The sequence below is a fragment of the Zychaea mexicana genome, assembly GCF_025766255.1.
Source record: "Zychaea mexicana strain RSA 1403 chromosome Unknown BDB00scaffold_73, whole genome shotgun sequence".
NCBI lineage: Eukaryota > Fungi > Mucoromycota > Mucoromycetes > Mucorales > Lichtheimiaceae > Zychaea > Zychaea mexicana.
The window spans coordinates 115,699-130,575 of NW_026516736.1; the positions used below are offsets into that span (position 1 = coordinate 115,699).

General features: G+C 41.3%; 5 protein-coding genes across 5 annotated transcripts; 3 read left to right on the plus strand and 2 right to left on the minus strand.

The window, feature by feature from the left end:
• Positions 1-702: 702 nt before the first annotated feature.
• Positions 703-2,528, minus strand: BDB00DRAFT_769128 (glycoside hydrolase; the record flags this gene model as incomplete). Its single annotated transcript, XM_053119790.1, has 6 exons — positions 703-844; positions 925-1,043; positions 1,146-1,207; positions 1,317-1,662; positions 1,759-1,976; positions 2,066-2,528. 6 exons carry the CDS (start codon positions 2,526-2,528, stop codon positions 703-705), a joined length of 1,350 nt encoding a protein of 449 aa, XP_052976549.1.
• A 2,502-nt stretch (positions 2,529-5,030) lies between these two features.
• Positions 5,031-8,357, plus strand: BDB00DRAFT_560866 (uncharacterized protein). Its single transcript, XM_053117854.1, has 8 exons — positions 5,031-5,174; positions 5,253-5,384; positions 5,445-5,485; positions 5,599-5,687; positions 5,755-6,184; positions 6,272-7,371; positions 7,481-8,063; positions 8,134-8,357. Exons 1-8 carry the CDS (start codon positions 5,113-5,115, stop codon positions 8,235-8,237), a joined length of 2,541 nt encoding a protein of 846 aa, XP_052976550.1. The 5' UTR covers positions 5,031-5,112; the 3' UTR covers positions 8,238-8,357.
• A 172-nt stretch (positions 8,358-8,529) lies between these two features.
• Positions 8,530-9,169, minus strand: BDB00DRAFT_838493 (uncharacterized protein). The gene has a single exon (XM_053124639.1). It carries the CDS (start codon positions 9,109-9,111, stop codon positions 8,566-8,568), a length of 546 nt encoding a protein of 181 aa, XP_052976551.1. The 5' UTR covers positions 9,112-9,169; the 3' UTR covers positions 8,530-8,565.
• A 1,880-nt stretch (positions 9,170-11,049) lies between these two features.
• BDB00DRAFT_838497 (uncharacterized protein) lies at positions 11,050-12,475 on the plus strand. Its single transcript, XM_053124640.1, has 4 exons — positions 11,050-11,420; positions 11,548-12,036; positions 12,110-12,170; positions 12,256-12,475. Exons 1-4 carry the CDS (start codon positions 11,356-11,358, stop codon positions 12,337-12,339), a joined length of 699 nt encoding a protein of 232 aa, XP_052976552.1. The 5' UTR covers positions 11,050-11,355; the 3' UTR covers positions 12,340-12,475.
• Positions 12,476-12,672: 197 nt separating this feature from the next.
• Positions 12,673-14,758, plus strand: BDB00DRAFT_875483 (Rec8 like protein-domain-containing protein; the record flags this gene model as incomplete). Its single annotated transcript, XM_053127358.1, has 5 exons — positions 12,673-12,790; positions 12,945-13,084; positions 13,166-13,293; positions 13,371-13,882; positions 13,965-14,758. The coding sequence occupies 5 exons, from the start codon at positions 12,673-12,675 to the stop codon at positions 14,756-14,758; spliced, it is 1,692 nt and encodes a 563-aa protein (XP_052976553.1).
• Positions 14,759-14,877: the final 119 nt, after the last annotated feature.

A 14,877-nucleotide genomic window follows, 5' to 3' on the forward strand; every position in this document is an offset into this window, starting at 1 on the left:
TGAAAATACAGGAAAAGACCAAGTGCATGAGAAGCACAGAATCATCTTTCCGGCCAAGACAGTTCCAAAAAAAATCAAATGGATGGAAACGCATCATCACAAGGTGTAATACGTCTAGTTTAAGTATATAATACAGCAGGTGTGCACGTATTTCAACATTGAATATGTCTGGTATGGCCAAAGCTGCATCCCCCAAAGTTATTTCGGGGCGAAGCAACGCGATGCACCATATGCATTAAATATACAGCAACGCCTACCGCACCGGCGTGGTAATGAATTAGGATATTACACCCACGGCGACCGTCATCTCAAATGACCTATTCGTACCACATAACATAGGCCTTAATGAGTGCAGCGCTTATAGATATTGGACGAGGTGTTCCTGTGTCGAAAACCGTTGATTATTGTGGGTTGACACATACGATTTTGGTAGTACGCTTAGCGTCTCGTTGCTTTATCGTTTGTAAGGCGGTAAGACTACCATTTTATGTAAACTTGAAATTGAGAAAGAATATACGAAAAAGTCAATGCAGTAGTGTGGTGTATTAAAGAGATATGGAAAGTTTTTAATGTATGTATTAACTCCTCAAGAGAGACAGCTGCGTCGCCGGCATCAGCACTGGTATATTCTCAGCATTTTTTCCAACAATACTATAACATAGTAGTTAAAATTAATAGTAAGGTTAAGGCCCTTATATCAAATTAAAACGTATTTTGAAGACGGATGGCCTTGGGAGCCTTGAGTGGATGCGCCTCGGTCGTAAAGACGAATTCGTCCAGGGACATGCACGATTCGTCAGTGAACATCAGATAAAGATACTTGAGCGTTTCGGTGAAGAAAAAGCTAATCATACAGCAGACACATCATCAGTTATCTCAGTAAATAACCGTTCTTTTAACTAGCATCATACATCCCTATTTTACCTTTCTTCGAAATCTAGCATGACACTGATCGCTGGATCATCGACGTTTGAAATGCTGCTGTACCCGGCCTTTACTTTCGTATACTTGTCGATGGCTTGGAACATGTCCCACCCGATGTTCTTATTGTATGCATAAGAAACACTCGTTTAAATATGACTCCTTCATTTTTTTGAAAAATAATAAATTTTACAAACGAAGACGAGCGGACAAAAAAAACTTACTTTGTAATAGTTGCTATTCTGTGTATCTACACGCGTAAAGTAAAAGACGCTTTCAATTGTTTCTATATACACACGAAATACCGCAACGTTTTGTATCAGTATACAAGAACACTATTGGTTCATCACCATCATATAATGCCCACTGCTGCATAAATATATGTTATACATTACCAGGACGCAAATTGTAAGCCGGGCTATCAATAGTATAAGGTTTCACGTCAAGATTTCCTGCTCGCTTGCCAAGGAGTGTACTTTCTTCCTCTCGCTTTTGTTCTTTATGGCTGTTGTCACCAAACACGTTCTTGATTGAACCCCGAATAGTAGGTGAACCCTTCTTTGTAGCAGCTTCCTCGGGCTTCCAAGTCCAGAATTCAGGTCCAAGACCTGTTGCAGTAGTGGTCCAAGTTTTGATGCACGAATCCATGAACGTTTTGGCGAATTTGAAATATTTGTTTTTGTCTCGACCGGAATCCATTTGACTTATTCCGAGAAGAACGTTGCCAGGCCAGAAGCAGATCTACTGACAATAGAAAGGATTTTAGTATAATTTTGCATTTTGATCTTGTGGGAAAGAGACGTGAGATAGAGTTTGTGAAAAAAAATTCGCTCCTACCAGCTCATCTGATCGGTAACCAACTGTTCCATTCGTACTAGTAGCGACAAATTGAATGCTAGGATCTTCTGCTGTAGGTGATAGCAGGTATTTTTGAATACTATCGACGGCTTCAATCCAGGAATTCAAAAGGTTTTCTTTGGATCCCCCAAGCAAAACATGGTTCTTGATCAAATATTCGTAGTAACTGTCACCACCCATACCAACATCCACGATGCCTTGTAGCAATAACAGACAATAAGAATATGTATATATCATAGACAATTGATATCTCTTAGTCTTCCTCTTCTCTCGGAATATAACTTACTATCATTGATAGGTTCAAATGGGTCCAATTTCCAGGAGTTGGGATACAAGCCAGGCATTCTGCTTGGTTTAGCAATGACTTTATCAACAACTGAGTTCGCCGTTTCCGCATATTTTTTATCGCCTGTGATTTGTGATAGCCGTGTGAACTCCATAGAATAGCTTCCAAATTCAGCGAGCAAGATGGTCGATGTTGGCTCTGGTTTGCCCGTATTGAAATCAAAGTTCGTGTATGGGGCGCCGGAAGGAGAATCAAAGAGCGGCATCAGGACATGGTCCGCCAGTTCAACGGCCTTGTTTATCAGGACACGGTCACCTCTTAAATCGTAAGCAGATAAAAGGCCACCTAAGTATCGAATGTTGGTTTCGAACCCTTTGGAAAGTTGATCAGATCGCGTAAAGTCGATGGTGTTTAGAAATTGCAAGGCTTCAAGGTAGAGATTATCCAATCCCATAATAATCATGGTATCAAGACTGTCAATAATCGTAGCTAAGATATTAAAAGCAGTCAGACCATTACTATTAGCAGCAAGGACAATATATGATCTTGTGGTATCATATGTCGATCTGATTGCTAAACTAGCAGCTACGTACCTCCCCAGCCGTTTCTAATACATAAGCCATAAACAAACAAGAATTTCATGTCGTTAACTTGTTAGCAGCTTGTTCTTTTTCTTTCTTACAGTATCTAAATTTTTTCAAAGGCTAATGACGGCGGTGTATTGGTCTTTACTTACCGAGAATCGGACGGTGTTTCTGATACAGGCCGAATTTCATCATGGCCATATATTCCTTTTTGAGCATATCCTTTATAAGCATGAAGAAATGCGTCTTTAACAGCCTTTGCACGTTCGTTTGTAGCAGCACACTCTGTAAACGTTGATGAGGTAGTGCGTTTAACGTGCAATTTATGACGACCAACAGTAGCAGCATCGGTGTTGCTGTTGCTGTTGTTGCTTGTGCTGTCTGTATCAGCAATAGCAGGAGCGGCATACGTTGTCGTTGTCATCGTCGTAGTGATAGCAATGACTGTTGCTACTAGCAATAAGCAGAAATTACGGGTAAACATGCTTGCTGTAATATATAACTATCACGATAAAGTATTGAGAAGCTAAGTGAGAAAGTAAAGAAAGGAAAATCGAACAATGTATGGGCAGGTCGTCAGGTGTGGCTCTTTTATATCGAGATAATCAGGAGTGCATGAACGACTCCTTTCTTCTGAAGTTTTTAAGCGCTATTCCAGAACTATGTAATATACTGCTAGCATATATCATCATCAGCTTTACCAAAATTTGAGAGGAGATGATGGGGGTTCGGGTTATTTACAGCTCATAGATCCATGCTTACGCAGTAAATTCTCTCCCCTAGAAAACTTGTTATTAAGTGGTCGGAACATGTTTTATTGTGTTCGTTAATAAAGCACATCTCGCAAGAAAAAGAAAAAAGGGGTAGTTGTTGATACTGGACTTTTGTCATAGCAGCTAGAGGACGGTATACATTCTCGTTTAAGGAAAACGACACTATCTTTTCTTTTTGCCACCTTTTTATCGAACGGCAATGGGATTCACCACGTTAATATCATATATGCATGCGCTTTCAGCGTTTAGATAAAATGCTTGCTGTCCAGTACTTGCTCAGAAGTAATGGAATATAACACCGAATGCTTGTATATATATATATCGATACGAACCTCTTCCAGAAGGAACAATCACTGACCAGAGCTAGATACATGCACATGATTTTATCATGTATTTAAAATCGACATATGTTGCTGTCAAACATTGACAGATTTCACCGAGTGTCTCGAAACGTTGTTGTATCCATTCCTGCTCAAAGTAAGAGAAAGGAACCTTAAATCTTCTGATAATAGGATGGTTCAATGTGATATATTCACGATCCAAATGCACGAACCGAAAAGACAGATTATGTACCGAAAGATTCTATATACTGGAGATGGTATTATATCCATGTGATATGAGTTTTGTAGATCCTTGAATTCTTTAATACTGGTACATACATAATGACTCGGTAGTATGCAAGCTCTAGAACAACGAAAAATACTGCATTATTGGTGTGCTCATGCAGCTGCCAGCGTAGACTCAACGTTAATTTTAAATGATCCAAGTTGCATTTTTAAAGGTGATTTATAGATGTGGTGGCTGCTACTACTGATACTACTTGACTGCATACTGTTGACATGATAAAGTTTCGATGTTTGACCCGTATATGTAGGAACATTGTCATTAGTGAAAGGTAGCTGATGCCGCCTTATTCATGGTAACAATTCATGTTTTGTAGAAACAGCAATAATATGCATGAATGTGACATGGGAATGTACGCTTTGCTTACAACGACGTCCATTTCTCATTTTTTTCCTTTCACGCTCTTTGCCAACGTGTATAGTATGACACTCTACAATATTTTACGCTCATGTTCTTTACAGCCAGCAGGAACAAGTTTTTATTACCCCACTCTCTCATGAAACAATGAAATTTGTCGCCGATCAGAATATGTCCCTGTGAAAACTCGAACTAGTATATATAAGCAAAAGAAAATGAAACAGGTGCTTATCCGACCTACCTATCCTGTCGCATAGATAACTGACAACCTGGGGCATAACGTCATGCAGATGAAAGTAGGCACAGCAGCAGCCACATTCCACTTGTCAGATGATACTACAGATCAACTTGCTGCCTTCTGCTGCTGCTGCATGTTATTCTGCACGTTGCTTATGGGTCATCTGATGTTGGCGATGATGGGGATCGCAGTTGTACAAAGTTGTTGTTTTTTGCCATATGAGCCAATTAGTTACCATGCTTGCCATTAGGTCCCCACCCAACCTAACGCGCACAGGGATATTATTACGATCAGACCTGGGCCTGAGTAGAAGAACACCGAGGGAACCCCATAAGCCATCATAGTAACTAAATAAGCTCACGACCATATTTATTCTCATTATCTCTCTCTCTCTCTCTTTTTTTTTTTCTCTCACCTTCTTTCTTTCCTTTACCTCCCTTTCATTTTATACATGTATATTTACTGGTGACTATGTTTGCAACAGTTTTACTCATTGCAGCATGGCTCAATTCAATGGCAGTTGCCTGTGGCATGTAAGTTCCCTTCCTTCTCCCACCTACACACTTTTTGCCAAGAAAAAGAGAGACTGACTGTTCTTCTTTCGGAAAAAGCTCTATACATACTGAAGTTACATACCGATCTTTAGCACTATTCGAACCAGTGACTGAAGTGCAATCGGCGTATAAATCAATCATGGAGCGATCTGACGGTTACGTTCAAGCCGGCTCTTTTTTTCCGGACTGGTAACACACAAAAAGAATGCCCCGCCAAAAAAACCTGATTGACATTTATACACTTCCTAGGGGATATCAATGCATGGGATATAATGAAGAAGCAGAGGATGGTACGTACATATATCACAGCAAACACACATACACATAAAGGAATCAAGCGATAAAACAAAGCTAACAAATTCCATTTAAAAATACGATGGTGATTTATCGTTCTATTGCGTAGCTCATTGGGCCCCTTTTATTCGAACGGCCATTGATTATGTTAAGGAAACCTATCCTGCCCCTCGTACAAGTGGCGATCCGCATGTTGAGGTATGCTACAAACTTTATCTTTTGTGGAAAATAAAATTTACTTAATCCTTTGAAATATAATGTATAGGGACTTGTATCATTTATCTTTGCCATCATGTCGCATGACGTAGCCGACGTCCGGTGGCACAGTTTGCAAGGACTCAAGGATTATTTCATCGAAGCCATGGCACACATGGATTTTGGTGGTGATTACTCAAAAGCTCACACAGCTGCAGATACAGGCGCAGAATTCACATTGCAACATTCTACAAGACTCAACTATATCAATGCAACGTGGCATGTTCCTGTGCGTGACATTGTCAATATTTATGCAAGGCTATATAAAAACGACGCAAATGGCAGCAGGCGGATACCTCATCAAGATCATCTTATTTATTGCATGACCACAGCGTTTGCTGCGTCGAGAATTGATTTAGAATTCGGTCGCTTTTTGTTTGGATACTATGGGTCCAAGAGTCCGTTTTTGATTGAAGAGCTGGTGGATCATTATAAAGGAGGTAAACCATAAACAAACATGATACATATACTGCTGTGGATAAGTGAAACGAGTAAGCAGAACTTACTAAATTATTTACATAATACAGGGCTACAAGATATGTCAGCCAGTATCGCAGAGTGCCATCCCGATATCATTGAGGCGCTTGAAAGAAACAATTCAGATCATAAAACATTATGCGGATCCTATTTTGATGAGGATACCACCAACAATCATGACAAGAAACCAATAAGAGGGGTTCATCACACGCCCAATGGAAGATCATCCGATGATGCTGGCATTCAGCGAATAATCAATAACGAACTGATCAAGAAACTGTTTGATGATAAACACGGGACCCTCAGCTTGTCGTTCACGCCTACCATGACATCAGCCAGTATCGACAAAATCGAACAAGAGCAGGAGCGGGATACATTACCTATCGTCCTTGACATTAACAACAACAAATACCATGGTGTATCAGCTAAATCATACGACAATCGTTCACCACGTGGCAATCGACAACAGAGTCTTTTATTCAACTATCAGCAATCAATACCGTCGTCGATACACGAATTTAGACGCGATAAGCCAGTTTGTGTGAATCTTCATCAAGGAGAAAATGGCAATAAGAACCAACGACGAGGACGACGAGACACGGAAGATATGTCATCTATAACATTGTCATTGCCTGAATCCTCAGCAGCCATTGGTCACGCAACTACGATCGGTGATCTTGACGGAGACGGCGAGCGCGAACTGATCATATCCGCGCCTTATCATGGCCAACAGCAACAACAACAAGAACTCATGTCTGGTGCTGTCTTTGTGCTGAATGGAACAAACACATTGCTCAACACTCATCAAACATCATCTTTAATTGATGATATCCGAAACGCATCCCGTGACGTCCTTATGGGAACTCATCGACGAGGTCGATTCGGATGGTCTATGGCAACAGTAGATCTCAATGGTGATGGTATTGATGATTTGGCTGTGGCTGCACCATTTGCCAACGACAATCAAGGTCATGTCGATATCTTTTACGGACGCAAGCATTTGGGGATTGCTTCTTCGCCCGATGTACGAATCGAGGTGCCAAATACGGAAGGATTTGGATTCGTAGTCGCCGGACTGGATATCGACGCTGATGGACATAAAGACTTGGTCGTTGGATGTCCTTATTGTGCTGTTGCTGGAAAACAACAGGTAAAAAGAACGTCATTTTCGCTCGTTTCGTAGAATTGGTGATAATGACTGATTTTTATTATATATCTTCATTATGGCTATTAATACTTGTACTACTACTTCTATATAGGCTGGAGCAGTTTATATCTTTCTCAGCAGCACCACCAGCAAAAATAACAAGACATATACTGGCAGGCCCGATATATCTATATACAACACTGCTCCAGAGCCGTACGAACATTTCGGCAGTGCTTTAGAATTTTCTTCTACTGCAAAAATTCTACTCGTTGGAGCTCCAGGGTGTAACAACAACGACAACAAGAAGAAAAAGAACGTTGAAGAACGTGCAGGTCGTGTTTATGCATTCCGAGTCTATAGCGAAAATTCTCTGTGGGTATCACTTGTGTGGACCATGGCTGGTACTCACAGGTTTCAACATTTTGGAAGCGTTATCACGTTGGATCGAACTCAGCGTTTGTTGGCCGTGTCAAGTCCGTCTGAAGAAACTAAAAAGGGTATCGTACGCAAATGGCAAGCAGGCACTGTTCGTGTGTACGATTGGACTCGATTACATTATGAAGGAGGAACGACGGTGGGTATGAACCACCATTTGGTTCATCAGATGAATGGCCAAGATTCAGCCGGTCATTTGGGTCATTCTCTGGCGTTTTTTGATGATGGGTTATGGGTAGGCGAGCCCATGGCCAACGGAGGTTTGTACTCTTTTATCTCTTCTCTATATTATAGTAGACTTTACTGAATCGCAATCTTGGGATTATGTAGAACGCGGCCGGGTTCACCGGTGGGTATTCAAAGATAATTCCGTGACATGCATGATAAACGCAGATACCATGGTACCTATACTTTTTTCCAGGATCTTTTCATAACATCCTTATCACTAAAGACACCCATCCAATTTTTTTTTCCTGGTTGTTCAGAGCCGATTCGGTTCCCATATCCAACTAATAGACGGTGCTATTCTCGGGATTACATCCCAATACTACAGCCAAGGTGCCAGGTAAGAAAAAAGAAACTTGTATATTTACATGCACACCTTGAAGTGAAGAGAGAGCCAAGAAAAAATGGGAAAATTAATGATATATATAGGTTTGCAGGCGCTGTCCATCTGATACAACAAAACGTCTAGTTAGAGTAATATCGAAAAAAAATAAAGGGAGAAAGAAACCTTTGTATATATTTACATATATACTGTCACTATATAGATCGTCCTCCATGATAATCGTCTTCTTCGTCGTCATCATCAGCCAACAAGTTCAAAGGTGAATGATCAAATTCTTGCTGTTGTAGTTCAAGGTATCGAGTAGAATAATTGACCACGGGCGTTTCATCGTCGTCCATCATGACATCATCGTCCAGAGGTTGAATCACGGAATCGTTCCGTGCTACTGGTGGTGTTGCATCTAGTCCCAAACTATCAGCACCACTCATGGGAACAACATCACTAGGAGATAGTGGTGACGAAGCTAATTGGTGTTGTTGCGGTTGTTGCTCTTCGTGATGATAAAGTTGATGTTGCTGGGATACACTATTATTATTCGTTGCTGCTTGCTCCACTGTGGCACTATTATTGTTATTGTTGGTATTGCCATCGTCATAGGGTACAGTGATTAATGACAGTTCGGTTTCTTGAGCATATCGTTCTTCTTCATAAGCAAGTTGATTCAAGTCTTCTTGAAGTGTTTTCTTTTTGATATACCATGGTTGTGGAATGGCTTTGGGCGCGAGTGTTGGAAGTAGCATAGCAACGACCTTTTTTTTTCAGGAGTCACGCGAAGCGCGCATAATGAAATTTCTACATGTAAGCGCTTCCACATTATTACACTGGCGCATGCACCTTTTTATATTGGCAGCTGGATCCTTTATGCTGCTGGCCTCTCTATTATTGATCCTGGCTCTCCGTAGCTTCATGATGACGGCCTATTGATCCACAACTACGTCCCCGCGTCCCACGGCGACGACTTCACTATCGGATGTTTGAATGCTTATAGTAAGCATATTCGGATATCGGTGCTCAGGATTGGTTGCATTATTCTCTTGCGCCAAGAAGCTCTTGACATAGTATTGTGAACTCGTATAAAAAGCGGCAGAGCCTTTGACTCTTGTTGAAGCACGCTTACTTTTATTATGTTTCTATGATGTAATCTACATACATTCCAATGCTGCGAGAAGATAAGACGTCCGAGGCGAGGGCAGAAGTCCAGTATGACGCAGCGCTACCATTTGATCACGCCGACAGCGGCGAAACAGTGGAGCAAGAAGCCGAGAAATCAGAGGATCTAGTGGATGGAGTGATTTATAACTGACGATCCTTACCGTGTTGTGGGCACAGAAATTTATAATAATGAAAACGGAAGTGATCTCCCTTGTATCAATGACCAAGACTGCAAATGACAGTGAAAAGATGCGTCGTAGCAATTTTAGTCGGACTAGCACGAAATATCACCGGGTAGTCCGGGAAAAGAAGGTGAAATAAGCAAAGTGCCGGAGGCAAGCATCTCACAAGAAACTACATCAAAGAAAAGAGGTAGAGGAAAGGCCTCAAAAGAACCACAAAAAAGAAGTCGAAAAGCCAAGAGGCATGTTGCTTATGTTCTGCGATATCTTTGCAAGGATAACTTTACGTATGTACTTTTCTATGACTATATTCGACTACTAAATGAAAAATACAGAAATTATACTGACGATTTCGTCATTAAACTCATCGAACACTTTCAAAATGTGACTTTAAGCTGTGCACAAGCTGCCCGTAACCTACGAATGCCGGAACGCACTGCTCTTAGATACTTTAAGTGTTTCAAAAGTGGAATGCCATTTTTGCCCAGCGAACTAGACAAAAGAAGAAAGAAAGGTCGAAAACCGGGGTTGACATCTGTACACACACAAGCTCTCCAAAGGCTTTACGACGAAAGTGCTGACGTGCACGGCAACTATTTCTTCGCCAAATGCCTCTTCATTGATTTTGCATTCTTGAAATGGTTTTAGCAGCAAGGACACGGAAATCCAGCAAAGCTCCCATGTTCAACATTCATATGCCCGTCCCGTTTAATTCTCGTGTTAAAATGAGTAACGCAAAGCTTGCAAATCACAGGCTTTGAAGCATTTACAGACATTGCAGTAAAGGATCCAAACAAATAAAAAAAACGGAGAGTGTAAAGAAAACAGTAAGAAAAAAAGGAAAGTAGAGATAAAAATCAAAATGGGCAGCTTGCAGCTTTTTTTGCAGCTTACGCTCACTTGTAAAGAATAAAGTCAGCAAATGGACTTGACTACAAGTGGAAGGTCGCTGGCGTCGTGTTAGCTTAGATAATAAAATCCATCTTGCTATTCCGTAATAGTCGTTGTGAGTGGATTTGATGAGGATTGCACACTTTTTACGATCGTCGTATGCTCATTATTTGCTTTATCGCTTAATAATCACACTACTCTTTGGACTTTACTGTGTAGAACTATGTAGTTGGTGGCAGCATCACTCTCCATACTTTTTCTCTTTTTGCTATATAGCTATACCAAAGGAATCTTAACTGTCTCTGCTTCGATTAGTCCGGTACAAGAAGGAAAAGTGGACCAAGTAATAGCAACACAAAATAGTTTGCTGTGGACGTCTGAATTGATGAAACTGTGCAACCGTTCATTCTCAGATATGGTGATTGTGGGGCGACGCGATTTTGGCATAACGCCCTTTTTCCTCTCCTTGACTCTTTTTTTTTTGATTAAGCCAAACAAAAAGAAAATACAATGGGCCGTTCAAATAAAGAGAGTGTGAAAAGTGATGGTACCAGCAGCAGTGGCGAAGAAGAAGACGAATATGAAGTTGAATGTCTCGTCAACCATCGCAAAATCAAAGATAATGGACGAGTAAGCGCTTAATGTCAATTCTTTTTTGACTCGATTCTTATACATGTACACACAGGGAAAGAAAAAGAGAGAAGAACATTCAAAGGTAGAATTGAAAATCGTTTCACTAAACTCTACTAGGACAAGCTCATGTACTTGATCAAGTGGAAGAATTACAGCGATGAAAACAACACGTGGGAAAAGGAGGAAGATATGTAAGCAATATGACAAGAGAGAGAGAGAGAGAGAGAGAGAAAGAAAGCGCGTACCTATAATAACTCTTCTGAGAGCTATCTTGCCTTTGTCAATACTAATGTCAAATAACTGGGTGGGTGTGTATAGCTACTCTCAAGAATTGATAGATGATTATTGGCGTCAACGTGGAGGCAAGAAGCCAGCCCGACAACAGCGTCAAAGACGATCCATCAGTGCAAATGCGAACGTCAACAAATCATCACCACCGAAAACAACCTCTTCGCAAACAACGCGAAAAAGACGATCCATTACATCACCCAAACAAGATATTCAAGGAGATGCAGAAGAATCCAGTAGTAGTAGTAGTAGTAGCAGTAGTAGTAGTGAAGAAGAAGAAGAAGAAGAAGAGGAAGAAGAGTTGAATGACAACAGCACTGAAGAAGAACAAGTAACAAAAAGAAGTAAAAATGATCCCAAGTCGGCAACAGCAACGACAAGAAAGAGACCAAGCACGGGTAGCGTTGTCACGCGCAATGTTTATGACAGGCCGTTGGAAGGATACAAGTGGTCAGATGCGACCAAAGTCACGCAAGTGTATGAGGATACCGTGGGCAACTATTTGGCCAGAATTGTATGGTAAGACAAAGAAACGCGTTACAGCTGCTATAAAAAGAGAATGCTTATAAAGAGTCTTACTTGATTAAAAAAGGCCGAACGGTAAAGAAACCTATCACAGTACGTTTCTGTTACGAACCACAGCGCCACATCTCGTAAGTATTCTACTTTTTTTTGCTGTAAAAAAGAAAGTCAAAGACTTGTCTAATAACGACTACATGTATATTTTGAAATGTTTAGCTCTTGGATTTCTATGAAAGTCATTTGAAGTTTGGAGAAATTGACAAGAACAGTTTGGAGCAAGAAGAGCAGCGGGGGAAGTGAATCAAGTAGCAGTTTGTAGTCGCCGTAGCATCCTTACATCCTTTTCTTCTTCTTTATCACACAACAATAGTATCTCTTTGTCTCAAATGAATCAGATTCATACAATATGCACAACGTACCCGTACCATAATCCAAGTATAAAACCTTTAAAAAGAAAAGGTACTGTCAGGCCTTTGCGCACGCGAATTCCAAACAACGCGCGTTGCTGCTGGGTAAAAATCATCGCGCTTTCGTGTGATAAAAAAAAAACTGCGCATACACAGACCCTGGGGCAACGCGAACGTTTTTCCTCTCCTTTTTTTTCACTCCTTAAAAAACCACGCAACATATGAAATGTCTGAACTCATAATTGCAGGAAGTGGTCCCTTGGCACGCGTATGGCTTGCTTCTCATTGGGAACGCAAAGTCTCCAAATCCCAATTTCTGCAAACCAATCTGGAAAAAACAATCGGTAAAACGAAGACTCACCAATCCGTCCCAAAGAGAGGGGAAAAGAAGGTGTTGGGTGGGGGGAACAAGAAGAACCATAATGGAAACCTCATCACTAACGCTTCATCGTTTCCAATATTTGTTGCCACACTCCCGTGTTTTATCAAAATCTGCAGATGCTATAACAACCAACGATCAAGAACCATTGACGCTGCGCATGTCAGGACAACTGTTGCTAGGTGTTGTTCGTATTTATTCCCGCAAGACCCGTTATTTGCTTGAAGACTGTAATGAAGCTCTCGTCAAGATTAAACTGGTAGCTACATATACAATTTTTTATTACACCTATATAAGTATACAATGCCTGACTGATTAGATCCTGCTATTGTTACAATAGTCATTCAAAAAGGGCAATGTCAACATGCCGGATATTCAACACACGGTTGCCAGCATCAAAAGCATCACTTTACCTGAACGATTGACCGAATTTGATATTCTTTTACCAGACGAGCCTCTTCTCGACTTGTAAATGTCTTTTTCTAATGCTAAAAGTCTCATATAAAGAGTATGTCAAACTGACGCTATTTACAACGAAATATTAGGGAAATGGATACGATTGATGCCGTACTCGACAGTTCATCACAACTCGCGTCTTCACAAGATATTACGCTCAGCGACATTTCATTCACTGGAGGCGATGATTATGGCTTTGGCTTCGACGAGGATTGGGGAATTAATCCCACGGCCGAAACCGAACGCGCACGTTTAGCAGAGAATGATGTGGATGGATTAGACGTTGGCAGTGTTGAAATGGGTCGTCGTGACAATGAAGAAACCTTTGGCCGCGAAGCATCGTTTACGGAAGACAACATTAACGAGCCTCTCAGCAAAATGAACCTTCAAGATCAAGACCAAGATCAATATCAAGACGATTATGTTGACTTTGATGATTTCGATTTTGGGGATGTTGATAACAATCAGTTTGCTACTGGTGGGGATGCTACTACTACCGCATTTGGGACTGCTGCACCTGGCGCCACTGCCGCAGACGAAGAGTTCAATCGTGTATTTGATGATTCACAATCATTGTCGGGTAATTCACTCATGCAATCTGGTAATTTCAAGTTTTTCTTCTTTTGGGCAAAGTGATGAGGCACTTTATATTCCCAAACGCTAATCAAATGGGTCATAACCAGGTCTGGTGCTGGATGACGATGATGATCAGCTCATGTTCGAGACACAACCGCTGGATACGCCTGCTGAATCTGTGGCTCAACAGCCACGCCGTCAACGTCGCCGTCGCTTGGTAGTCGATCGCGTCACCGAAATCCCACACGATCAACTGCGTGCCAATGTTACCGATACATCACACCTCATCAACCGGGACGTCAACCTGTCACAAAGCAACCGTAAAACAGGTGTCAAGCGTGATTGGAAGAAACCTGTTGCACTTTCAAACGATACCAAGCTTGGTCAATTGTACACTCAATTGAAGCGCAAGCGAAACAATGCGAATGATGACAACGCTTTGAATGAACAAGAGCTTGATATGGCTGCAGCAGCACAATCACCTTTGGCACAAGCACTAGATGTACCCAGCGACCAGCCGCAACAACAACAGGATCATGACGATGATTATATGGATTTCGATGACTTTGACTTTGGAGATACGCCAGCACCAGCAACAACTACCGAACAACAACCAGAAACTGTCGATTACGATAACGATGCCTATAACAATCAATACAATAACAACACACAAAGCAGCCAGTCTACATTCAGCCGAAGCACACACGAAACATTGGAAGGAATCCAGAACCGGATAACCGTCGAAAAGAGCGTAGTCAGTTTTGGTGAATTGGCACCAGCACACAGTGCGACCAAGTCCGAAGCTGCTCGACGATTCTATGATGTGTTGCTGTTGACGACCAAGGATAGGATTAAAGTACAGCAAGCCCAAGCATTTGGTGAAATCCAAATCCGTGCATAATCTTCTTTATTTCTATCTCTGTTGACCATTCCCGTCCCTCCCACCTTAACCCATTATTAGTTGTACACATCATGGACGATGACGAGCGTTGTAACAAGGAGGGAGGATAGTGTTTATTA